We start from the raw sequence: 26,019 nt of genomic DNA, 5'->3' as shown, positions 1-26,019 counted from the left end.
ACCAGGTAGCGGTAAAGTCAGTGGTTCTTCCCATCGAGAAGGATATAAGGTCTTCCATGTCTAAAAAGTATGTAATCTTGTTAAACCATTGTTTGATCGAGGGTGGGGAGGTGGATCTCCAAAGAGCCGGTATCACGGCCCTTGCAGCGTTGCTAAGGTGTCTCAGAAGTGAGCACTTATAAGAATGTGCACTTGCTGAGGTAAGATTAAAGAGCCAAAACTCAGGCCCCTCGGGTATCCCATCTCCCACTATCAGCTCGGAGCATCTAAAAACGTCCCTCCAGAAAGGAATTATAAAAGGGCAGTCCCACCAGATGTGTAAGAAGCTCCCTGGTGCCCCCTTACATCTCCAGCAGAGATTCGAAAGGGTAGGAAACATTTTATTAAGGACACGGGGAGTCCTGTACCATCTATATATAAGCTTATATACCGTTTCCTTCGTTGACAAACATAGAGAGCTTGCCTGGGCATTACGAAATATAGTGTCCCAATTGGCCTGAGAGTTTATCCCTCGCATTTCCCTTTCCCAAGAAGTCATGAAGGCAGGGGGTTGGGAAAACAGGTCCTCCACAATAAGCGCATAAATTTGGGAGATGGTATGTGTAGGGGAACGGGTGGAAACGCATAGTTTTTCGAAATTAGTGAGACCTCTGGTTATGTCAGAGAGATTTTTGGAGGATGCTAGAAAATGATGAACCTGAAGGAACTTCCAAAAGTCGACGCTTGATATTTTCCAGAGGGACTGAACATCTGAGAATGAGCGCACTCTACCCGAACTCACCAGCTGACCGACCCTGAAAAGCCCCGCCTCCGCCCAAGAAGCAAATGCCAGGCTGTGGAGTCCAGGACCAAATTCGGGGTTATGAAGAAAAGAAGTCAAGGGGGACCACTTAGAGGAGATGTGTGTCTTTAACCTGAGCTTGTGCCATACTTTAAGCGTGGGGGTGACCGTAGGGTGAGCGATTTTCGGGAGGGAGGGCAGCCATGGGGCTATTTCTATGTAATGTGGGAGACATCCTTCTTCCAAAAGCACCCATTGTTTACAGTCTTTGGCCCTTGTCCATTCCAAAACTCTATTTAATTGTACAGCATGGTAGTAGCTGGGAATATGAGGGAGTTGTTGTCCCCCTTGATGTCCCCTCCGGAATAGAATGTCATGTTTAAATCTGGGAGCTTTACCTCCCCAGACAAACGTGCGAATGAGGTTCTGAACGTCCCTGAACCACAGAGGAGGGATGTATATAGGGAGGGTTTGAAGAAAAAATAGAATCCTGGGGAGAGCGTTCATTTTAACCACGTTAATCCTACCAAACCAGGATAAACGCAATTTCTTCCATTTCTGGAAGTCTAAACGGAGTGTTTTCAACAAGGGGCCGAAATTTAAGGGAAATATTTTAGATAAATCGTTAGATAGCATTACCCCCAAGTACTTAACTCTGTGTTCGTGCCAGGTAAAAGGGAAAGAGCCCTTCAGGCCGGTCAGCACGCCAGGGGAAGTGGTTAGGTTCATTGCTATGGATTTGGAATAATTTATCTTAAAATTAGAAAGGGCTCCGAACCTATCAAATTCTAGCATCAAATTTGGGAGAGAAGTCACCGGGTTTGAAATTAGGGCAAGCAAATCATCAGCATACAAAGCTAATTTGTATTCGCGTCCTCTTACTAATAACCCAGAGATATTTCAGTTAGCCCTAATGCTTCTCGCTAAAGCTTCCATGCATAAGACAAAAAGTAAAGGGGATAACGGGCATCCCTGTCGCGTGCCATTGGAAATGGTAAAGGGGTCCGATAAGGAGCCATTAATCTTAAATTTTGGCAAATGGCGTAGAGTAGAGGGATAAAATTCTATGGAGACAAGCGTTGCCAAGTCCCAGGTGCCTCAGGATGCCGGACATAAAGTCCCAATCCACCCTATCAAACGCTTTTTCAGCATCAGTTGACAATATAATTGAGGGGGATGTGGCCCGGTTGGCATAATAGATCATATTAAGCACCTTAGAGGTATTATCCCTGGCTTCCCGACCCAAGACAAACCCCGCCTGGTCTCCATGAATTAAATCTGGTAGCAGCAATTTAAGGCGATTTGCAATCAGCTTTGCGAAGAGTTTTATATCTAAATTTAGTAGTGAGATCGGCCGATAACTGGAGCAGAGGCTGGGGTCTTTACCCTCCTTGGGTAAAACAGTGATATGTGCCTCTAGGGATTGTGAAGCAAACTGTGATTTTTCCGACACGGTGTTAAAAGCTCTTGTGAGAATAGGGGTTAATTTCTCCTTAAAGGCCTTATAGTAAGCAATAGTGTACCCGTCGGGGCCCGGACTTTTGCCATTGGGGGAGGATTCGATGACTTTTAAAACCTCCTCAGGAGAGAAGGGTGCGTCTAAACCCTCTGCGTCTTCTCTTGACAAAGTAGGGTAATCTATGCTGTTTAAATAATCTGCTATGGCTGTTTGGTGTGAAATCTTGTCTGCCCTCCCAGATGGCCCAGAAAGATTGTACAGGGCGGAGTAATAAGCCTGGAAGGTTTTAGCTATGTGGGGAGTCTCGTGGAGGGGTTTCCCCCGACCATCCTTAATGCAATGAATAAAAGTAATAGCACGTTGTTCACGAAGAGCCCTGGCTAGCAATTTCCCCGGTTTATTGCCCCATTGATAATATCTGCTTCGACATTTCCGGTAGGAGAACTTGACTCTATCGGAAAGCAGTCTGTTCAAATCTGCCCTAGCTGTCTCGAGATCTGCATAATGTTGAGGAGTTTGGGACTTCTTATGTAAGAGTTCTAAGGATTTTATTTTAAATAATAGATCCTCTCTGAGCTGTTCTCTCTGCTTTTTGCGTCGAGAGCCTATCTGAATGCAAACCCCACGCAGGACACACTTATGTGCCTCCCACACCGAAAGTTTAGATATATCGTCTAGGTCATTGTCGCCAATATAGGAGTCTATAGCCGCTCCTATTTGAGAGCGACATATCTCATCTTGTAAAAGTGTGTCGTTGAAACGCCATGACCATTGACGCCGTGGACTTGAAGGAAGGCGTATCGTGAGATTAACAGGGGCATGATCGGACCATACAATCTGTCCTATAGAGGTGTCAGAAATTAGGTGTAAGTGTCGGTGGCTTAGAAACAAGTAGTCAATCCTAGAATATGTCTGATGGGGATGGGAAAAGAAAGAGTAGTCTACCTCTGAAGGGTGTGTCAGCCTCCACGTGTCGATCAGCTGGTGGTCAAGCAAAGCGCGTCTCATCCTCCTATACTCCTTCTCTGGTTTATGAGATACCTTTTTAGATGAGTCATGGAGAGGGTCGAGAGTCCAGTTCAGGTCGCCTCCCATCACCACCACTCCCTCCAAAAGAGGCTCGGCGAGTTCCAGAACCGAGGTCAGGAAGGAAGGCTGCTTAATATTGGGAGCATATACAGTCAAAAAGGAAAAGCGTTGATTATGGATATCGCACTTTACCAGCAACCCCCTGCCCTCCACTAGTCTATGAGAAGTGACATTTCGAACAGGCAAGTGACGAGCAAACAGAATAGCTACACCTAGTGTCTTACCAGAGGGATTATTAGTCATGAAGACCTGGGGATAATAATGACATTTAAGTGATGGTACATGGCCAATCTTAAAATGAGTTTCCTGGATAAAGGCAACGTCCACTTTCTCATCTCTGAGCCATTTGAGAAGTTTGGACCTTTTCTCAGGGATATTTAAGCCCTTAACATTGAGGGAAGTAACATGTAAATCACCGAGACTCATTATAGCCTGAACCTGACCAGATTTATATCAATCATCTCAACCATAGTAGAGGGAGAAGAAGAAAAAAGGACAGCAAGAAAAAGAAAGAAGAAAGTCCAAATATAACCAAGAAAAATAAAAAAGAATGTAGTATGGAAAACCACAGCACAAAGTGCTATAATATCAAACATAGCTAACCGTAGTGGTAGAAAAAAGGTTGCTGCAATAGGGACAGGAGCGGGGTCCTGCCAGCTCCCAGCCCGAAGAGATAGGGGGTGCAGCATGTAGGGGGTCCTACAGGGGGCCACTGAAGGCGACCGCCCACGAGTCTAGGAATCTATACAGTACTCAAAAAATTACTAAGGAATGAAGAAAGTATTAGCATCGTTAGCAAAAATGCAGTCTAGACATAATCGAAACGCAAGCTAACTAAAACATAACAATCATTTAGAAGAACCATTACAGAACCGATTATATATATCAGTAGCGCATTGCGGCACAAAGGAACAAAAGAAACCAATTATGCGGCTGCAATGGCACAAACTTTTATGCCTCAAAAGAATAAGACAACGCCATCATGGAGGCTCGGAAGATCGTGCGCTCCCAGTCCCAGTTCCCGGCGGCCGCGGGGATCGCACTTGTTGCCACCTGTCATCTGGAGGAGTCACCTCTGGTATTTCAGGTTGGTGGTGAAAAGAGTCCCAATCCGGTAACAATATTGGCTGCAAACCAAAAGTCAAGAGGAAGGCTGGTAACTCTGAAGGTCTGGAGAGGATAACCGATCTGCCATTGTGGGTGACCTGGAGGGAAAAAGGGAAGCCCCATCTATATTTCACCTCTTGTTTCCGGAGGGAATCGGTAAGAGGCTTTAAGGCACGGCGTTGTTGCAATGTCGACCATGCGAGATCCGGAAATAGTTGAATCTTTTCCCCCTGGAAATCGATATCATTCAATTGACGGGCTTTCCTCATTATCTCCTCCTTTTGGGTATAATAGTGGAGCCTGCAAATCACATCCCGTGGCTTGTCTGATGGTATACCGCGAGGACGGAGGGCTCGATGTGCCCTATCAAACATGATTGTCTCATTCGAATCCAGATCTATAAGCTCTCCAAATATTGAGGTAAGGGCAGACGTCAGATCTGCCTGTTGGACACTCTCAGGGAGGCCTCTGACCCTAATATTGTTCCGCCTCCCGCGGTTATCCATATCTTCGATACGTGACCTGAGAAAGGCAATATCATTCCTCTGATGGGTAAGCACTTCTTGAAATTTAGTTAGAGTGTCCAAGCCAGATGTCTCGTGGCGTTCCAATATATCTACCCGGGCCGCGACTTGAGATATGTCCTGTTGGAGAGTTGCCACCTCCTTTTTAATAGTAGAGCGTAAGCGTGTCTCTAGCGCGGAGAAGTCTTGTTTGGTAGGAAGCGACTTGACGTGAGACAGAATTTCACTAATTTCTGCAGATGAGGAGGAAGTCCATGGGGAATGTGCGTCTTTAGAGACCGACATGTCGCCCTTTGGTATATGAAGAATCGTGGAATCCGCTGTCGCTGGGGTGGAAGTATGGCCCGCGGTTGATGGAGTGAGAAACTGACGCAGGTCCGATGAATGACGCGTCGCGTATTTTGGAGTTTCGTCTGGCTTGGTTTTGGCCTTTTGTCTCTTCGTGCCTCCCACCATGAGATCGGTCTGTAAGAAGGTTGGTGTAGTATTATACTTTCACATATCCCCGGCAATATAACAAAGCGCGGGCCATCGCCATGCAGTAGCCCCCCACGTGGCTTCAAGGCGGCATCAGTCGAGCAGACACATCTTCCAAGGAGTGTCTAGGGGTCTTCCCATAGTTGCAGGGGAATCTGCGGTCGGGTTTAGAAATTTACTGTGAATAATAGGTATGGTATATGTGTCGGTAGGGGTTAGGAATGTCAGTGACGTATGTAGATTATGGACAGCGACAGGAGCTGATCATCACCGTGCGGAATCAGGGCTTAGTCCTGCCAGTTCGTAGGTATGAGGTTTGAGGCACGAGGCACTTGTGGGCCGTCGGGCACCGCGCTGTCTCAAGTGTGCACTTCGTTCCTGGGGGCCGACCAGATGTGGAAGCAGCAGGGTCTAACGACTGTGTGGCATCCCCAGGGGAGGCAGGGACCCAATATTCGCGGGGGAGCAGTGCACTGTAGTATGTAATATCAGGCCTGTATTTCCTTTTTTTTTTCAGTGAGGAGGAATGAGTAAAGGAGCCCCTTTCTCTGTGTTGCTTGTGTGCACTGTGTCTTATAATCCAAAATGGCCGCCGCTGCTGTGACAGGCTGGAGGGAGCAGGTCTGTGTATGGCGTCTGTGGGCTTCTGGCAGATCTCCCCTTTATTGTGGTGTACCTGAAGGGTCTGTGACAGGTCCCCAGGTGGTCAGGGGGCTCCAGGAGTATCCGTGGAGCGCCGTCTGGGTCCCGTTGCGGTCGTGCGCCCGTCCGGAGCTTCCCGCCGGGCCGCCGCCAAACTCAAGGCCCCGGCTTTAGTGGCTGATGTAGGCCGCGGCACCGGAGCGTCCCGCGGTGTCCCGCAGCGTCCCGAGGTCTCACGGTTAGCACTCCCTGGCCTCAGTACCCCGCTTAGGGGTGATCTAGTCCGGTTCTGGCTGCAGCAAAGTGGTTTTATAAGCTGTATTCCCTGGAGCCCTGTTGTAGCACGTCTGCTCAGGGATACAGCCAAGCCACGCCCCCCGGTAAGTAAATTCTTATTTTCTCTGACGTCCTAGTGGATGCTGGGAACTCCGTAAGGACCATGGGGATTATTCAAAGCTCCCAAACGGGCGGGAGAGTGCGGATGACTCTGCAGCACCGAATGAGAGAACTCCAGGTCCTCCTCAGCCAGGGTATCAAATTTGTAGAATTTAGCAAACGTGTTTGCCCCTGACCAAGTAGCTGCTCGGCAAAGTTGTAAAGCCGAGACCCCTCGGGCAGCCGCCCAAGATGAGCCCACCTTCCTTGTGGAATGGGCTTTTACAGATTTTGGCTGTGGCAGGCCTGCCACAGAATGTGCAAGTTGAATTGTACTACAAATCCAACGAGCAATCGTCTGCTTAGAAGCAGGAGCACCCAGCTTGTTGGGTGCATACAGTATAAACAGCGAGTCAGATTTTCTGACTCCAGCCGTCCTGGAAACATATATTTTCAGGGCCCTGACTACGTCCAGCAACTTGGAGTCCTCCAAGTCCCTAGTAGCCACAGGTACCACAATAGGTTGATTCATGTGAAACGCTGAAACCACCTTAGGGAGAAATTGAGGACGAGTCCTCAATTCCGCCCTATCCGAATGAAATATCAGGTAAGGGCTTTTATAGGATAAAGCCGCCAATTCTGATACGCGCCTGGCTGAAGCCAGGGCCAACAGCATTACCACTTTCCATGTGAGATATTTCAAATCCACTGTGGCAAGTGGTTCAAACCAATGTGATTTTAGGAACCCTAAAACTACATTGAGATCCCAAGGTGCCACTGGAGGCACAAAAGGAGGCTGTATATGCAGTACCCCTTTGACAAACGTCTGAACTTCAGGCACTGAAGCCAGTTCTTTCTGGAAGAAGAAGATCGACAGGGCCGAAATTTGAACCTTAATGGATCCTAATTTTAGGCCCATAGACAATCCTGCTTGCAGGAAATGTAGGAAACGACCCAGTTGAAATTCCTCCGTAGGGGCCTTCTTGGCCTCACACCACGCAACATATTTTCGCCAACTGCGATGATAATGTTTTGCAGTTACATCCTTCCTGGCCTTGATCAGGGTAGGGATGACTTCATCTGGAATGCCTTTTTCCTTCAGGATCCGGCGTTCAACCGCCATGCCGTCAAACGCAGCCGCGGTAAGTCTTGGAACAGACAAGGTCCCTGCTGGAGCAGGTCCTTCCTTAGAGGTAGAGGCCACGGGTCCTCCGTGAGCATCTCTTGCAGCTCCGGGTACCAAGTCCTTCTTGGCCAATCCGGAGCCACGAGTATCGTTCTTACTCCTCTCCTTCTTATGATTCTCAGTACTTTTGGTATGAGAGGAAGAGGAGGGAACACATATACCGACTGGAAACACCCACGGAGTTACCAGAGCGTCCACCGCTATTGCCTGAGGGTCCCTTGACCTGGCGCAATATCTGTCCAGTTTCTTGTTGAGACGGGACGCCATCATGTCCACCTTTGGTTTTTCCCAACGGTTTACAATCACTTGGAAGACTTCTGGATGAAGTCCCCACTCCCCCGGGTGGAGGTCGTGTCTGCTGAGGAAGTCTGCTTCCCAGTTGTCCACTCCCGGAATGAACACTGCTGACAGTGCTATCACATGATTTTCCGCCCAGCGGAGAATCCTTGCAGCTTCTGCCATTGCCCTCCTGCTTCTTGTGCCGCCCTGTCTGTTTACGTGGGCGACAGCCGTGATGTTGTCCGACTGGATCAATACCGGTTGACCCTAAAGCAGAGGCCATGCTTGACTTAGGGCATTGTAAATGGCCCTTAGCTCTAGGATATTTATGTGAAGAGACGTTTCCATGCTTGACCACAAGCCCTGGAAATTTCTTCCCTGTGTGACTGCTCCCCAGCCTCTCAGGCTGGCATCCGTGGTTACCAGCATCCAATCCTGAATGCCGAATCTGCGGCCCTCTAGAAGATGAGCCTTCTGTAACCACCACAGGAGAGATACCCTTGTCCTTGGAGATAGGGTTATCCGCTGATGCATCTGAAGATGCGATCCGGACCATTTGTCCAGCAGATCCCACTGAAAAGTTCTTGCATGGAATCTTCCGAATGGAATCGCTTCGTAAGAAGCCACCATTTTTCCCAGGACTCTCGTGCACTGATGCACTGACACTTGTCCTGGTTTTAGGAGGTTCCTGACTAGCTCGGATAACTCCCTGGCCTTCTCCTCCGGGAGAAACACCTTTTTCTGGACTGTGTCCAGAATCATCCCTAGGAACAGTAGACGTGTTGTTGGAATCAGCTGTGATTTTGGGATATTTAGAATCCACCCGTGCTGACGTAGCACTACCTGAGATAGTGCTACTCCGACCTCTAACTGTTCCCTGGACCTTGCCCTTATCAGGAGATCGTCCAAGTAAGGGATAATTAATACGCCTTTTCTTCGAAGAAGAATCATCATTTCGGCCATTACCTTGGTAAAGACCCGTGGTGCCGTGGACAATCCAAACGGCAGCGTCTGAAACTGATAATGACAGTTTTGTATCACAAACCTGAGGTACCCTTGGTGAGAAGGGTAGATTGGGACATGGAGATAAGCATCCTTGATGTCTAGAGATACCATATAGTCCCCTTTTTCCAGGTTCGCTATCACTGCTCTGAGTGACTCCATCTTGAATTTGAACCTTTTTATGTAAGTGTTCAAAGATTTTAGATTTAAAATTGGTCTCACCGAGCCGTCCGGCTTCGGTACCACAAACAGCGTGGAATAATACCCCTTTCCCTGTTGTAGGAGGGGTACCTTGATTATCACCTGCCGGGAATACAGCTTGTGAATAGCTTCCAATACTGCCTCCCTGTCGGAGGGAGACGTTGGTAGTCTGCTTGCAGAGCCCCAGCGTCATGCTGAGGACTTGGCAGAAGCGGGGGAGGGCTTCTGCTCCTGGGAAGAGGCTGCATGGTGCAGTCTTTTTCCCCTTCCTCTGCCCCGGGGCAGGAACGAGCGGCCTTTTTCCCTCTTGCCCTTATAGGGACGAAAGGACTGGGTTTGAAAAGACGGTGTCTTTTTCTGCTGAGAGGTGACCTGGGGTAAAAAGGTGGATTTTCCAGCCGTTGCTGTGGCCACCAGGTCCGATAGACCGACCCCAAATAACTCCTCCCCTTTATACGGCAATACTTCCATATGTCGTTTGGAATCCGCATCACCTGACCACTGTCGCGTCCATAACGTTCTTCTGGCAGAAATGGACATTGCACTTACTCTAGATGCCAGGGTGCAAATATCCCTCTGTGCATCTCGCATATATAGTAATGCATCCTTTAAATGCTCTATAGTTAATAATATACTGTCCCTATCCAGGGTATCAATATTTTCAGTCAGGGAATCCGACCAAGCCACTCCAGCGCTGCACATCCAGGCTGAGGCGATCGCTGGTCGCAGTATAACACCGGTATGTGTGTATATACCTTTTAAGATATTTTCCAGCCTTCTATCAGCTGGTTCCTTGAGAGCGGCCGTATCAGGAGACGGTAACGCCACTTGTTTTGATAAGCGTGTGAGCGCCTTATCTACCCTAGGGGGTGTTTCCCAACGTGCCCTAACCTCTGGCGGGAAAGGGTATAGTGCCAATAATTTATTAGAAATCAGCAGTTTTTTATCGGGGGAAACCCACGCTTTATCACACACCTCATTTAATTCATCTGACTCAGGAAAAACCACTGGTAGTTTTTTCACACCCCACATAATACCCTTTTTTGTGGTACTTGTAGTGTCAGAAATGTTCAATGCCTCCTTCATTGCCGTGATCATGTAACGTGTGGCCCTACTGGACATTACGTTTGTCTCGTCACCGTCGACACTGGATTCAGTATCCGTGTCAGGGTCTGTGTCGACCATTTGAGGTAACGGGCGTTTTAGCGCCCCTGACGGTGTCTGAGACGCCTGAACAGGCACTAATTGATTTGTCGGCTGTCTCATGTCGTCAACAGTTTTTTGCAAAGTGCTGACATTGTCACGTAATTCTTTAATTACTACCATCCAGTCAGGTGTCGACTCCCTAGGGGGTGACATCACTAACACAGGCAATTGCTCTGCTTCCACATCATTTTCCTCCTCATACATGTCGACACAATCGTACCGACACCCAGCACACACACAGGGAATGCTCTGATAGAGGACAGGACCCCACTAGCCCTTTGGGGAGACAGAGGGAGAGTTTGCCAGCACACACCAGAGCGCTATATATATATATATATATATACATACAGGGATAACCTTATATAAGTGTTACTCCCTGTTATAGCTGCTGTATTTATATATTAGCTGCCAATAGTGCCCCCCTCTCTGTTTTACCCTGTTTCTGTAGTGCAGGACTGCAGGGGAGAGTCAGGGAGCCGTCCTTCCAGCGGAGCTGTGAAAGAAAATGGCGCTTGTGTGCTGAGGAGAAAGGCTCCGCCCCCTTCACGGCGGCCTTTTCTCCCGCTTTTTTCAGGAAACTGGCAGGGGATAAATGCATCCATATAGCCCAGGATCTATATGTGATGCATTTTTTTTAGCCATATAAGGTTTTTATATCGTTTTTATTGCGTCTCAGGGCGCTCCCCCCCAGCGCCCTGCACCCTCAGTGACCGGAGTGTGAAGTGTGCTGAGAGCAATGGCGCACAGCTGCAGTGCTGTGCGCTACCATATTTGAAGACAGGAACGTCTTCTGCCGCCGCTTTCTCCGGACCTCTTCGCTCTTCTGGCTCTGTAAGGGGGCCAGCGGCGCGGCTCCGGGACCCATCCAGGCTGAACCTGTGATCGTCCCTCTGGAGCTAATGTCCAGTAGCCAAGAAGCCCAATCCACTCTGCAGTCAGGTGAGTTCGCTTCTTCTCCCCTTAGTCCCACGATGCAGTGAGCCTGTTGCCAGCAGGACTCACTGAAAATAAAAAACCTATTTAAACTTTTACTTCTAAGCAGCTCAGGAGAGCCACCTAGCTTGCACCCTTCTCGTTCGGGCACAAAAATCTAACTGAGGCTTGGAGGAGGGTCATAGGGGGAGGAGCCAGTGCACACCAGCTAGTCTAAAGCTTTTACTTTTTGTGCCCAGTCTCCTGCGGAGCCGCTATTCCCCATGGTCCTTACGGAGTTCCCAGCATCCACTAGGACGTCAGAGAAAAGTGATTACCCAATAGCTGCCGATTTTATGACTTTTGCGCCTAAATTTGTGTGCCCCCCCTCTCTTTTTAACCCTTCTTGTACCTGGATACTGCAGGGGAGAGCCTGGGGAGCGTCCTTCCAGCGGAGCTGTGAAGAGAAAATGGCGCTGGTGTGCTGAGGAAGAAGGCCCCGCCCCCTCAGCGGCGGGCTTCTGACCCACTTTCTGTGTGAAAAAATGGCGGGGGATTCTACATATATACAGTGCCTAACTGTATATATGTATATAATGCCAAAAAGGTACTTCAATTGCTGCCCAGGGCGCCCTCCCCCCCCCCCCCCAGCGCCCTGCACCCTACAGTGACCGGAGTGTGAAAGTGTGCTGGGAGCAATGGCGCACAGCTGCGGTGCTGTGCGCTACCTTAAGTGAAGACAGGAGTCTTCTGCCGCCGATTTCGCAGTCTTCAAGCTTCTGTTCTTCTGGCTCTGCGAGGGGGACGGCGACGTGGCTCCGGGAACGGACGATCGAGGACAGGTGCCTGTGTTCGAACCCTCTGGAGCTAATGGTGTCCAGTAGCCTAAGAAGCGCAACCTAGCTGCACATAGGTAGGTTTGCTTCTCTCCCCTCAGTCCCTCGTAGCAGTGAGTCTGTTGCCAGCAGAAGCTCACTGAAAATAAAAAACCTAACAAAACTTTCTTTTACTAGCAGGCTCTGGAGAGCCCACTAGGAGCACCCAGCTCTGGCCGGGCACAGATTCTAACTGAGGTCTGGAGGAGGGGCATAGAGGGAGGAGCCAGCGCACACCAGATAGTACCTAATCTTTCTTTAGAGTGCCCAGTCTCCTGCAGAGCCCGTCTATTCCCCATGGTCCTTACGGAGTTCCCAGCATCCACTAGGATGTTAGAGAAATAAACATTTTATCCAAGTCAACCTAATGTCAATGTCTACATTCAGCATGTCGGCTTTTCATACCGCCTGGAAACAGAAATAGACCATTTCAGACAGATCAATTTCACATAGTATAGGACCAAGGCAACTGCACACGGAGGAAGAGGACTGGTAGGGTCAGTACTGCTGCAGAGATGCCAACAGCTGTGCATAGGGTGAACATCCGCATTCAGTTCTCTGCTCATAAAGCAGGAGCAAATATGGCCAACTTATATTCATCACTCCATCAGCCCCACTGAGCTTCAGTAGAGCAAGGGCAGCGGCTAGGCCAAGTTTCTAAGAAAACTAGAACTTTTTCATGACAAATGCCCACTACACACCCTGCCAGCTCCTATCACAACACACAGTAGTGCTAGAGGGCAAAATCCTGTAACTCTTGTATAATACAATTGTGCAATGTTTTCTTGTTGTTCTCTTATGTAATACTCACATGAGATCTCACCCAACAACATTCCTGATTACTTACTGCATTTAGGTGGTCATTACATACCATTATGTAGTCAGCCCACATTTCCCGGGCAGAGGTTAAAGCCGCCTGGCGTAACTTCATGATATACTCATAGCGAGAGTGAGACCAATGCTTTGGTCCCTCCTCATCCTGAAACCATCTGAAAAATAAAAATAAAGATTATGACCGAGGTTAACCTATGGAAAAGAAAAGCATGTCACGCAGGAGATATTCCTGAAAATATAGAGGAGCCAGGAACAAAGAGGGTTATGGGTAAGAACATGCTGGACTAAAAGCACTTTCTGGAACAGAATCTGTTCCGCTGTAGCTTAATATGCAAGTAAATTGTTTAAAAATCATACAATGTGATTTCCTGGTTTTTTTTTTCAGATTCTGTCTCTCACAGTTGAAATGTACCTATGAAAGAAAATACAGATCTCTCATATTTTTAAGTGGGTCAATCGGTGGCTGTCCAAATACTTTTTTGCCCCACGATAGATATTCAAACTAGCCAACTTTAAAATAAAAAAAACAACCCTGATTACATTCACATTGTAATTTCCTATTAAAAATCAAGTTAGTCCTGCTGTGAAATAATGAATTGAAAGTCATTAAGGGGTCTCTTTGAAGGGCCCTACACTGGGCGATATCTTTGAAAGATATTAATGATATCGTTCAGAAATGAACGAAAAATCGTTCATATCTTTCAGTGTGTATGCTACAACGATAAACAATGCACGTGCCCGCAATCTTTAATCTTTGAACGAACATTGTTTAAACATGCAAGCTAATTTGGACAATATCGATGTATGTAATGTCATATTGTCCAAATCGGCAATAGATATTGTCCAGTGTGTATGTAAAAATCGTTGATGAAACTATTGACTAACTATAATATCGTTGGTCGGTTTCATCGGCCAAATTGCCCAGTGTGTAGGGCCCTTAACAGTGCTACAATCATTATTCCTTCTGCTATATATACACTGTAGAAGAATTGTACCTTTTTAATGGCCATTAGAATAACCCAGGTATGAAAGGAGTCACACCCAGCGCAGTGCCCAAATTCCCAAGACTACCCATACCCACATTATTTATTCTGCTACCTGGGATGCTCCTGTGGTCTCCACTCCACGTGGTGGTACTGCTTCTGAACGTTGATCAGCCATTCCCGTAGAATACCACTTGTATTGTCCAAGTTATGATCTGTGGCTACCCTGAGAGAGCAGAGACAGGCAGCTAATGACATATGCTGAGGAAATACAGATCGCTTTCCTACCAGAAGACACAAATATTGCTTCAATCTGAGAATACAATAATGAAGACGTATTATTTGTAGAATTTATGCAATAAAGGTATACAAAAGGATTGTGGCTTCACAAGGGTTATTAGGAATGTTTATCCATATTGTAGTGTTAAAATACAGGAGTTTATTGCAGAACTGGACAATAGTCGGCTAGAACATGCTCCTGCATTGCATCCACAGAATTAAGGGGCAGACGTATTAAAATAGGATTTTAATACCTACCGGTAAATCCTTTTCTCGTAGTCCATAAGGGATATTGGGGGAATCTAGTTCAATGGGGTATAGAAGGGGTCCAAAGGAGCCAGTGCACTTTAAATTTCTTCAACTGGGTGTGCTGGCTCCTCCCCTCTATGCTCCCTCTCACAGGCAGTTATAGGTAAAAGAGTCCCGAAGGAGAAAAGACATACGAGAGAAGGAACATGATAACAAAGGGTGGTGAGATTTACAAACCAACACACCACTAACATACAACGGCTGGTAACAACATCAGCAAAAGCTGCACAGGTAACTATAGAACAAGAACCTGCAGTAAAAAGTCCACGCACTGAGGCGGGCACCCAATATCCCTTATGGACTACGAGAAAAGGATTTACCGGTAGGTATTAAAATTCTATTTTCTCTAGCATCCATATTGGGGAAATCCAGTATGATGGGGATATCCCAAATCTTCCAGAACGGGCGGGAACGTACGGAGACTGCTGCAGCACCACCTGCCCAAACTGGGTATTCTCTTTGGCCAGGATATCAAATTTGTGGAACTTCACAAAAGTGTTCTTCCCCGACCAGGTAACAGCTCGGCATAGTTGCAAGGCTGACACTCCACGGGCAGCCGCCCAGGAAGAGCCCACCGATCTTGTAGAGTGGGCCTTTAGAGACTTAGGAACAGGTAAGGCTGCCGACACATAGGCCTGTTGGATAGTAAGCCTAATCCAACGAGCAATGGTCTACTTGGAAGCAGGGCAACCCTTCATCTGCGCATCATAGAGCACGAACAAGGAATTTCTGACCCGAGCTGTGCACTTGACATATATCTTCAAGGCACACACAGCATCCAGTGCCTCCAGAGGAGCAGAAGTATCAGAACTGGACGGAACCACAATAGGTTGATTCAGATGAAACGCGGAGACAACCTTCAGCAGGAACTGCTGTCTAGTCCAGAGCTCCGCTCTGTCCTCGTAAAAGACCAAGCACGGACTTTTATACGATAAGGCACCCAATTACGAAACACGTCGAGCAGAAGCCAGGGTCAGTAACATCACCATCTTCCACGTGAGGTACTGATCTTCCACAGCCATCAGAGGTTCAAACTAGGGGGACTGTAGAAATGCCAACACTGCATCCAAATCCCAGGATGCTGTACGCGGCACAAAAGGCGGTTGTATGTGGAGTACCCCTTGCAAATTCTGGCAACACTGCCAATTTCTTCTGGAAAAAAATGGAGAGGGCTGAAATCTGGACCTTAATGGAACCCAGGCGTAAGCCCTTATCCACACCAGCCTGCAGGAAACCTAGGAGACGTCCCAAGTGAAACACTGCTCCAGATATGATGATAGTGTTTTGACGTCACAGGTTTTCTGGCCTGAACCATGGTAGCAATAACCTTCTTGGAAAGGCCTTTGTGAGCTAGGATGATCCGCTCAACCGAAATGCCGTCAAACGAAGTCGCCATAAGTCCGGGTAGACAAACGGTCCTTGTTGAAGAAAATCTCTTCGTAGCAGTAGAGGACAAGGGTCTTCGACGGACGTCCAGAAGATCCGCGTACCACGCCCTCTGAGGCCAATAAGGGTAAATCAGAATTGCCTGGACACCTTGATTCCTCATTCGCTTTAGCACCTTTGGGAGAAATCGAAATCGGAAGAGACAGGTAGATTAGCTGGTACGGCCAAGGCGACGCCAGTGCGTCCACTGCCCTCGCCTGAGGATCCGTGAGCAATACCAGAGAAGTTCCTTGTTGAGCCGAGAAGCCATTGTGTCTATTTGTGGGTAACCCCACCGGTCGATGATCTGCTGGAACACCAGATGGTTGAGCCCCCACTTCCCCGGGTGGAGATCGTGATGACTCAGGAAGTCCGCCTCCCAGTTGTCCACACCCGGAATGTAGATTGCTGACATTGCTCTCGCATTTCTTTCCGCCCAGAGGAGTATTCTTGACACCTCTTGCATGCAGCCTCTGCTTTTTGGCCCTCCTTGTCGATTGATATACGCCACAGCTGTGGAGTTGTCTGACTGTACCTGGATTGCGTGATCTTTGAGCAGAGGAGAGGCCTGAAGCAGAGCATCGCCCGAAGTTCCAGAATGCTGATTGGAAGGAGGGGTTCGTGGGCTGACCACCTGCGCTGGAACTGCGCCCCCTTGGGTGGCAGCTCCCCATCCCGGTAGACTCGCATTCGTCGTGAGGAGCGTCCAATCCTGAATCCCGATACTTCGGCCTTCCAGGAGATTGTAGGACTGTAGCCACGACAGGAGGGAAATCCTGGCCTGACGTGACAGCCGAATTATCCAGTGCATCTGCAGATGCGATCTGGACCACTTGGTCAGAAGATCCAACTGAAACGTTCTGACATGGAATTTCCCATACTGGCATCCTTGATATCCAAGACCATAAATTCCTGTTCTTACAGGCTCGCAATCACTGCTCGCAGGGATTCCATTTTGAATTTGAACACCCTCAAATAAGGATTCAAGGATTTCAGATTGGGTCTGACTGAACCGTCTGGCTTCGGCACCACAAACAGGTTTGAGTAAAACCCCTTGCCGCGTTGCGGTAGTGGTACTGGAACAATGACTTGGGACTGGACCAACTTTCGGATAGCCTACTGCAATGTAACTTGCATATCCTTCAAAGCTGGTAAGCTTGTAGCCCTGAGAAACAAGCTCCCTGACCCAGGCATCCTGGCAGGTGGTCTCCCAGACGCCGCTGAAGCGACGCAGTCGGGCTCCCACCTCGTGATCCCCTCGGGGTGGGTGGGCACCGTCATGCTGAGGCCTTAGTGGAAGCAAAACTGGTGGACTGTTCCTGAGAACTGGTACTTGTAGGTTTTCTGGACTTACCTCTGGTGCCTTTAGCCGCATTGGAGGCACCTCTGGCCTTCAATCGAAATGTGCGAGATCGAAAGGATTGGACAGACGGTCCCGGATAGGAGCGTCTCGCCGGCGGGGCCCCAGAGGGGAGAAACGTGGATTTCCCAGCAGTAACTTTGGAAATCCATACAGTACATCCACTTTATCCCCAAAAAGCCCTTCCCCAAAAAAGGGGAGGGATTCCACATGTTTGGATTCTGCGTCCGCAATCCACTGACGCAACCACAAGGCCCTGTGAGCCGACACCGCCATGGCAAACGTCCGAGCATTAATGTTCCCCATCTCCTTGAGGGAATCACAGAGGACACGGGTAGTGTCCTGAATGTGCTTCAGTAGGGTTACCATAGTAACTAAGGGCATATCCCCCGAGAGGCCCCCCTGAGTCATCCAGCAGCCCGCAATGACTGGTATTTGTGAAAGGCCGGCTGCAGTGTATATAGATTTTAGGGTAGTCTCTATCTTTCGATCCCCAGGATCCTTCATAGTAAAGGAGCCCGGGGCAGGCAGCACCGCCTTCTTAGACAGGCGAGACGGAGACATCCACCCCAGGGGGTTCCTCCCAAAATTTTCTACCTTGAGTTGCAAATGGGAGAGTGCACAAGTTTTTTTTTTTTTGGACTCTTGGAATTTTCTGACTGGATTTTTCCAGGCTTGTTTAAATAAGTCATCTAACTCTGGAGAATCAGGGAAAGTGACATTGGGCTTGTTTTGTACAAAGAAAAACGACTGCTGTGATGCAACATCCTCTAGAGGGAGCTTTAACACATCTCTTATAGCCAAAATGAGGGGTTCAATACCCTGAGTAGAATCAGGATCCCCGCTAATCAAGGTCATCCCCACCATCTTGAATATCATCATCTGAATCTGACAGCAGAGCATGTAAACCACGCTACTGTGGACCTGCATGAGAGAGGGGGGCTGTGCATCTGTCCTAGTAGCTATATCTGCAACAGCTTGCTGGAGTAGCTGAGTCTACTGCACATTAGCAGTGAGCTGGGAAGACATATCTGACATCAGTCTTAAGAGACCCTAACCAGTGGGGCTATGGACCCTCTCCCCCAGCCCCCTCACTGATTTGTGAAGACTGACTGCATTGTTCACAGGAAACAGAATCATTACATAATGGAGAGACTCTGGTGTGACATACAGTATACTGCACAGCTTGTGTTTACCCATATTTCACAGTAAGCACAAAAACATACACACAGTTATAATGCAAGCCTGCCCTACTGTATGTGAGAGGAGGCACAGATGAGGACACCAGCACACCCTGAGCTGAACAGCCCCAGTGAGACTGTCAGCTTTCTAAACACAGTAAACACTAACAATTTAAGTCCTACAGAGGATCAGAAGAGTGTACACAAGCGGCTCTCCCCCTTTCTACACGCTGTACCAGGTTTCCAGCGTGTCTTGTGAGCAGGAAGCACTGTGTGTGCTGTAGATGGCTGCTGTAAGCAGAGGAAGGCACCAAAATGCCTTAGGTCCCGCTCTTAGTTAGCTCTGCCACCTCTAATGGTGCCAGAACTATAATGAGTATTTATACTGGCAAAGTTTCCGTCATAGCTTAAAACATCACAACAAGTGCTAGCCAAGCCTTTTGTGCAAGTTCTACACGGGGGATCTTAGTTGGACCTGCCAAAGCGCAGTGCCCCGCTGAACAACTAGCCCTCAGGACGGTGGTCCTGCAGTGGGGAAGCGGCTCTGCACCTCCTAAGGCCGGTGACCGCCCCCCCTTCCCTAACTCCACGGCGCAGGTATGCTGTTGCCCAGACATCATACCGAAAATAATGAAAGTTTAAAATGAAATTGAAGAAAACTCTCTGGAGCTGCAGAGATGTGCAACCTCTCCTGAGGGCACTTTTTTCTAAACTGCCTGTGGGTGGAGCCAGCACACCCAGTTGAAGAAATTTAAAGTGCACTGGCTCCTTTGGACCCCGTCTATACCCGATCGTACTAGATTCCCCCAATATCCCTTATGGATGCTAGAGAAATTTCATTATGGGGGAGAAGTGTTATCAGCACTGATACCTCTTCTTCCCCATGTATGAATGCGGGGATGTGCGATATATGACAGGTGCGTTATGCGCCCTACTTTATCGGCACAGCTATCTACAAGATAGATGGGCAATGTATGAACGGTCAGTGGCACTGTCCGTTCCAACACCTGCAGCTATTGATTTCGACAGCTGCAGGTGCCATTACCTATTCACCACAGCAGGGACAGCGCTGTCCCTGGCTGTGGCGGCTACCGGCTCCAGGCTGCATATGAGATCCTGAGATAGTAGCTATATCTCGCACATGTTTATACATCTCATCGCCACCTATTCCTCCTTCTCCTCAAAAAAGAGGTACAGCAGGAACCAATATAATACATCTCCACCTAAATTATACTGTATTTTCCTGCAAGCTTTGATGTATGCATCTTTGGGAAAGACTGTCCCCCTTTTGTGTGCTCTTGGTTAGCTTCCCATCACCATCAGTGCTCAATTGCACCGGCACTAACCTTGGTGCAAAAAGAACCATATGAAAATAATTGACTTCCAGACGACACAGAACATCCTGTATGGGGGAAGGGGGTAGTTTAGAGTCCACCAGTAACAATTCCCACTACTAATGCGGCAGAGCCTTCTTCCAAGCATATGGTGATGTCCACTGGGTAGTCACTGCCTGCAAAGGATTCTTGCGAAAGTATTCAAAACTAACATTTTTTCTCTTATGTCCTAGAGGATGCTGGGGTCCACATTAATACCATGGGGTATAGACGTGTCCATCAAGAGCCATTGGCACTTTCAAACTCTTAAAGTGTGGGCTGGCTCCTCCATCTATGCCCCTCCTACCAGACTCAGTTTAGAAAATGTGCCCGGAGGAGCCGGTCACAGCTAGGCAAGCTCTCCAGAGCTTTTCTAGTAAAATGTTATTTTAGAGTCTTTTATTTTACAGGGAGGCTGCTGGCAACAGACTCCCTGCAGCGTGGGACTAAGGGGGGGTTGCAGTGTCCGCCCTGCGGGGTCTGAGCCACTTACTCCGCTGACAGGACACTGAGCTCCTGAGGGGTCAGATCGTTCCCCGCCGCAGGGGATTGCTCGCCCCAGCAGCATGCCACCACCCCCTTATAGAGCTGAAGAATCGGTGGCGGGTGATGCACTGACCCCCCTAGCAAGCAGGGGGTCGGTGTGAAGATGGCGGCAGCAGGGTAGGAGTGCAGTATTAACTGTGCGCCGGAAGGCTCAGCGGTACATGGTGCGGCGCTGTGAGGGGAGCCCTGAGCCAGCGCTACACCCTACAATGGTCCAAAAGCCTGTCGGTGTCCCCGGATCTCAGCCAGCACTCAATCCTCAGGCCAGTATAATCCTATGAAGAGCGGGAAGACAGCGCCATTTTGGGGGCGGAGCTTCTCCTCAGAGCGGACCCAGCACATTCAGCGCCATTTTCCTGCCTACACAGCGCTGATCAGGAGAAACAGGTCCCTCCACAGCAACTCCAGCTCTCTGTAAACGGACCCAGGGGGTTGTAGAAGGCGGCAATACGACTGTGCATCCTATTAAGGTGCACAGTCAGCGCTGAAAAGGGATCTCCCTTTGGTTTGAAGCGCTGTGTGTGGTTTGGCTCCAATCTCTGTGTCTCTCTTGCCATTATTGGGGGGGGGGGGACTCTGTCTGCGTGTGTGTGTGTGTGTGTGGGGGGGGGGGGGGGGTCTCCTTTAGCTATGTCCAGGGACACTGTCATATGCTGCGGAGGATATGTCCTCCCAGGATGATCCCTTTCCATGTAATCAGGATAGCACTGGTTTAGCACAGATTCCAGCAGGGGAACCTTAGTGGTTTTCCTCCATCAAATCTTGGATTTCTCAGATTTCAGACAGGGTTGCAAGTAATGAATTGCAACCCAGGTATTACGGAACTCTATGGCACTATGGCCCGATTCTGGTACCTCAGGACGCTCCACTATATACCCCCACAAACGTGCGCTTGTTCATGTCACCCAAGATGACACGGATACAGATTCTGACACCACAGACGGTAATGGGGATGTGTTGCGGGGGTCTGCCTCTCTTGCAAAGGGGGTGCAATTGATGATAGAGGCTATCAGGGATGTGTTGAATATTAATGATACCACACCTGAGCATGTTGAGGAGGCTTTTTTCACTGGAAATAAGAAAGCCTCGCTAACCTTCCCTGCGTCAAAGGAATTAAATGCTATATTTGAGAAAGCATGGGAAAACCCTGAGAAAAAAATCCAGATCCCTAAAAGGGTCAAGGTGGCGTTCCCTTTCCCTGAGGATAGGAAAAAATGGGAAAACCCGCCAATTGTTGACGCATCTGTGTCCAGACTCTCAAAAAAGGTGGTTTTGCCTGTTCCGGGATCTACCGCCTTAAAGAAGCCGGCTGATCGCAAAATTAATAATACACTTAAATCAATGTACACCGCTTCGGGGACCATATTACATCCCACTATTGCTAGTGCATGGATTGCAAAAGCTATAGTAAAGAGGTCAGGCACCTTACTCGAGGATTTGGATACGATGGAAAAGGGTAATGTTGAATTGTTTTTGCGTAACATTCACGATTTTTGCAGGTTTTATGGTAGAATCCATGAAAGACCTGGGCTCCATGGCTGCGGGAATCTATTCCATGTCTGTTTTAGCTCGTCGGGGACTAGCTGCGCCAGTGGTCGGCCGACGCAGAATCCAGGAAAAGCGTGGAGTCCCTACCCTACACAGGTCAGTGACTCTTTGGGGAAGCTTTGGATGCGTGGATATCCACGGCTACAGCGGGTAAGTCTCAGTTTCTTCCCTCAACTGCACCTGCTCCAAAGAAATCCTTTTCTTCATCAGCATTACAGTCCTTTCGGCCTAACAAGCCTAGAAAGGCCAAACCGTCCAATACCTTCTTTAGGGGAGGTCGAGGTAAATCCAGGAAACCCGCTGCCACAGATTCCCAGGAACAAAAGCCTGTTTCAGGTATGCCAAAGTCCTCCACGTGACGGTGGAACGCGCGGCCTGGAGGTGGGGCCAGTGGGAGCGAGACTCAGACAGTTCAGTCACGTCTGGGGTATCGTCCGGCCTGGATCCCTGGGTGATAGATATTGTGTCCCAGGGATACAGGCTGGAATTTCAAAATCTCCCTCCTCACCGATTTTTCAAATCAGACTTGCCAGTTCTACTGGCAGACAGAACTGTCCTACAAGAGGCTGTACAGAAGTTGGTGGAGGCACAGGTCATTGTGCCAGTTCCTCCTCATCTGCAAACCACAGGATACTATTCGGACCTTTTCGTGGTACAGACACCGGATGGTTCAGTCAGGCCCATTCTGAACCTAAAATCACTGAACCCCTGTCTAAAGGAGTTCAAGTTCAAAATGGAGTCTCTCCGGGCGGTGATATCTGGTTTGGAAAAGGGGGAATTACTGGTATCCCTGGATATCAAGGATGCGTACCTCCACATTCCGATTTGGCTGCCGCATCAGGCTTATCTCCGTTTCGCATTACTGGACTGTCATTTCCAGTTCCAGTCCCTGCCATTCGGCCTCTCAACAACACCAAGGGTGTTCACCGAGGTGATGGCAAAGATGATGGTTCTCCTCCGCAAACAAGGGGTGAACATCATTCCATATCTGGACGATCTGCTAATAAAGGCATTGTCACGATCCGGGTATCTGGACGCCATTTCTTACCTATCAGATGCCTCCTAAGGCTGGCTCAGCGCTCCAGGACCGGATCCCATCTGTTATCCTGATGTGCACATTCCCGCATCCTCTTCTGTCTCTCTGGACGCAGTCACAGTAACGCCTTATACATCTGGCATGGCGTCTCCCGCAGCCTCCGCCGCCGTCCCTGAGCTTCTGCATTCAGAGTGGCGATTACGTCAGCCGCGGCCTCCGCTGTGTCCGCGTGGTCGGATGTGCATCTGTCAGCCTGGCGTCTCCTGTCTCCGGTGGCCGGCGCCGCCATTACTGTTTTCCAGACCACATGGATTACAATCCAAACTTCCCTCCAAGTGTCTGCATGGGCGCAGCCATCTTGGATTCTGTCAGCTGATCATTCCTACCAATCCGTTGTCAGTATTATTAATTTGCATAATTGCCTAGCCAATGCCTTCCTTGCTGCAGGTATAAATAGGTTGTGCCTGAGCAAGGAAGGCGTCAGTGCTTTGGTTGTCAAACCTAGTTCCAGTTTGTCTCTCTTCTGTGAATGTCTTCCAGGTTCCAGCTCCTGTCTCCAGACTTCTGCTATAGAGACCCGCACCAGCATTCCATCTGCGGTGTAGCCTGACTCTCCGATCCATTCTGGACTCACCTGTTTCCAGCTACAACATCACCTGCTTCCAGCTTAGCTTCCAGCAGTGTACAGCTTCTCTTAAAGGGCCGGTGTCCTTTCTGCAGTTTACCACTCTCCACCGGTATTATTATTTCTCCGCTCTCAAATTCTACATTTCATCTACATTGCATCGCTCTCAAGCTTTATTTATTATTTAACTGGTTCCAGCCAGTATCCACTCCGTGCCAACACCTGTCTGGTTCTAACCAGTACCCACAGCAGCATTTTATCTACAGCAGTCCAGCTTTCCCTGGAACACCAGCTGGTACGACCCTGGGCTTTCCTCATTGCTACAGTTGAGCCTGGTAAGGACTTTCCAACTTGCAGATAATAAGAACTGTCTCATACCACCAGAGCTCTGTGGCCCCTGCCACCCTGTAGTACCCAGGAACTGTATTATTATTTCTCTGCTGATTTTTATGTTACTTTTTACTGCTACTGTGATGCATGGAGTTTGTCATAAATAAATATCATTGACTTTTACTCAAGTTGTCGTGGTCACGCCTTCGGGCGGTTTCTCTTCATGTTACTTACATGTCCAGGGGTCTGATACAACCTCCCAGGTTCCGGTACATCTCAGCCCCTACAACTGAGGCTGCCTTCCGTCAGCTCAGGCCCTCAGTTGTGACAGTAAGCACTGACCAAATGAATCCAGCCGGAGACCAGGATCAAGCGGCCAGGCCGATGCAAGAACTGGCAGCCCGACTTGAACATCAGGAGGCTGCACAGGGCCACATCATCCGCTGTCTCCAGGATCTCTCTACTCGGCTGGATGGGAATCAGACAACTCTCCGTGGATCAGGCGCATCTGGGGCGTCAACCACAGTGACTCCAACTATAACCCCACCCACCTTACCCGTTTCTGCTCCACGTCTTCATCTTCCAACGCCAGCAAAATTTGACGGATCTCCAAGATTCTGCAGGGGATTTCTCAACCAGTGTGAGATTCAGTTTGAGCTACAACCTGGCAATTTTCCCAGTGACCGTACAAAAATTGCCTACATCATTTCACTTCTCAGTGGCTCAGCCCTTGACTGGGCATCACCGTTATGGGAGAGGTCCGACACCCTGCTATCTTCTTACACTGCATTCGTGTCAACATTCAGGCGCATCTTCGACGAGCCAGGCCGGGTAACTTCAGCTTCGTCTGAGATTCTCCGTTTACGCCAGGGATCACATACTGTAGGACAATATCTTATACAGTTTCAGATCCTGGCATCTGAACTGGCATGGAACGACGAGGCCCTGTATGCTGCATTCTGGCATGGTTTATCCGAGCGTATTAAAGATGAGTTAGCTACCAGAGACTTACCCTCCAAGTTAGATGAGCTAATCTCACTTTGTACAAAAGTTGACTTACGTTTCAGAGAGAGAGCAACTGAGCGTGGAAGATCATCTGCTCCAAAATCTTCTGCTCCTCCTCCTCGCCAATTGTCACCAACTAAAGATGAACCCATGCAAATTGGCCGTTCCCGTTTAACTCCTGCTGAGCGCCGAAGACGTCTCTCCGAGTCTCTCTGTCTTTATTGTGCAGCTCCGTCTCACACCATTAATGCCTGTCCCAAACGTCCGGGACTCCAAGTCCTAGCTCGTCAAGGAGAGGGCCGGCTAGGAGTAATGATCTCCTCTCCATCTCCTCAAGATTGTAATCTCCCAGTCTCGCTTCAAGTTGCTCAACGTTATCAGAACGTCATTGCCCTCCTGGATTCCGGAGCAGCTGGGAACTTTATTACCGAAGCCTATGTTAAACGGTGGTCCCTACCCACCGAGAGACTTCCTTCCTCCTTTTCCTTAACTGCCGTGGATGGCAGTAAAATTTTTGATACAGTTATTGCTCTAAGGACTCTACCAGTTCGTCTGAGAGTGGGAGTTCTTCATTCCGAACTTATTTCACTTTTAGTGATTCCAAGAGCCACACATCCTGTGGTCCTGGGCCTTCCATGGCTCCGTCTTCACAATCCTACAATTGATTGGACGACTACGCAAATCCTGGCATGGGGTCCCTCCTGTGCTGAGACATGTTTGTTTAAAGTGTTGCCTGTCTGTTCTTCCTCCCCCAGGTCGTCTGATGTTCCACCTCCTCCATATCAAGATTTCACGGATGTGTTCAGTAAAGCTTCTGCTGATATCCTTCCTCCTCATAGAGAATGGGACTGCCCGATTGATCTCATTCCAGGGAAGGTTCCACCTCGAGGCCGAACTTATCCGTTGTCTCTGCCCGAGACGCATTCTATGGAGGAATACATTAAAGAGAACCTAGCAAAGGGGTTCATTCGACCTTCTTCTTCTCCAGCCGGCGCAGGCTTCTTTTTTGTAAAAAAGAAAGATGGTGGTCTGCGGCCGTGCATCGACTACAGAGGTTTGAACGACATTAC

The 26,019-nt window shown here is 48.8% G+C and overlaps 1 protein-coding gene across 1 annotated transcript in view; it reads right to left on the bottom strand.

The window, feature by feature from the left end:
• Positions 1-26,019, bottom strand: part of COLGALT1 (collagen beta(1-O)galactosyltransferase 1) — a 120,540-nt gene that overhangs the window by 88,490 nt on the left and 6,031 nt on the right. The window contains exons 2-3 of the mRNA XM_063931579.1: positions 14,048-14,158; positions 12,987-13,104 (exon numbers count right to left, since the gene is read on the bottom strand). Of these exons, the coding sequence (XP_063787649.1) occupies positions 12,987-13,104; positions 14,048-14,158 (229 nt within the window). The remainder of the gene's footprint in view (positions 1-12,986; positions 13,105-14,047; positions 14,159-26,019) is intronic.

This window comes from Pseudophryne corroboree, chromosome 6, assembly GCF_028390025.1.
Source record: "Pseudophryne corroboree isolate aPseCor3 chromosome 6, aPseCor3.hap2, whole genome shotgun sequence".
NCBI classification, from domain to species: Eukaryota; Metazoa; Chordata; class Amphibia; order Anura; family Myobatrachidae; genus Pseudophryne; species Pseudophryne corroboree.
Note: the sequence above shows the minus strand (reverse complement) of the source record. Positions and strands in the feature narration are given on the sequence as shown.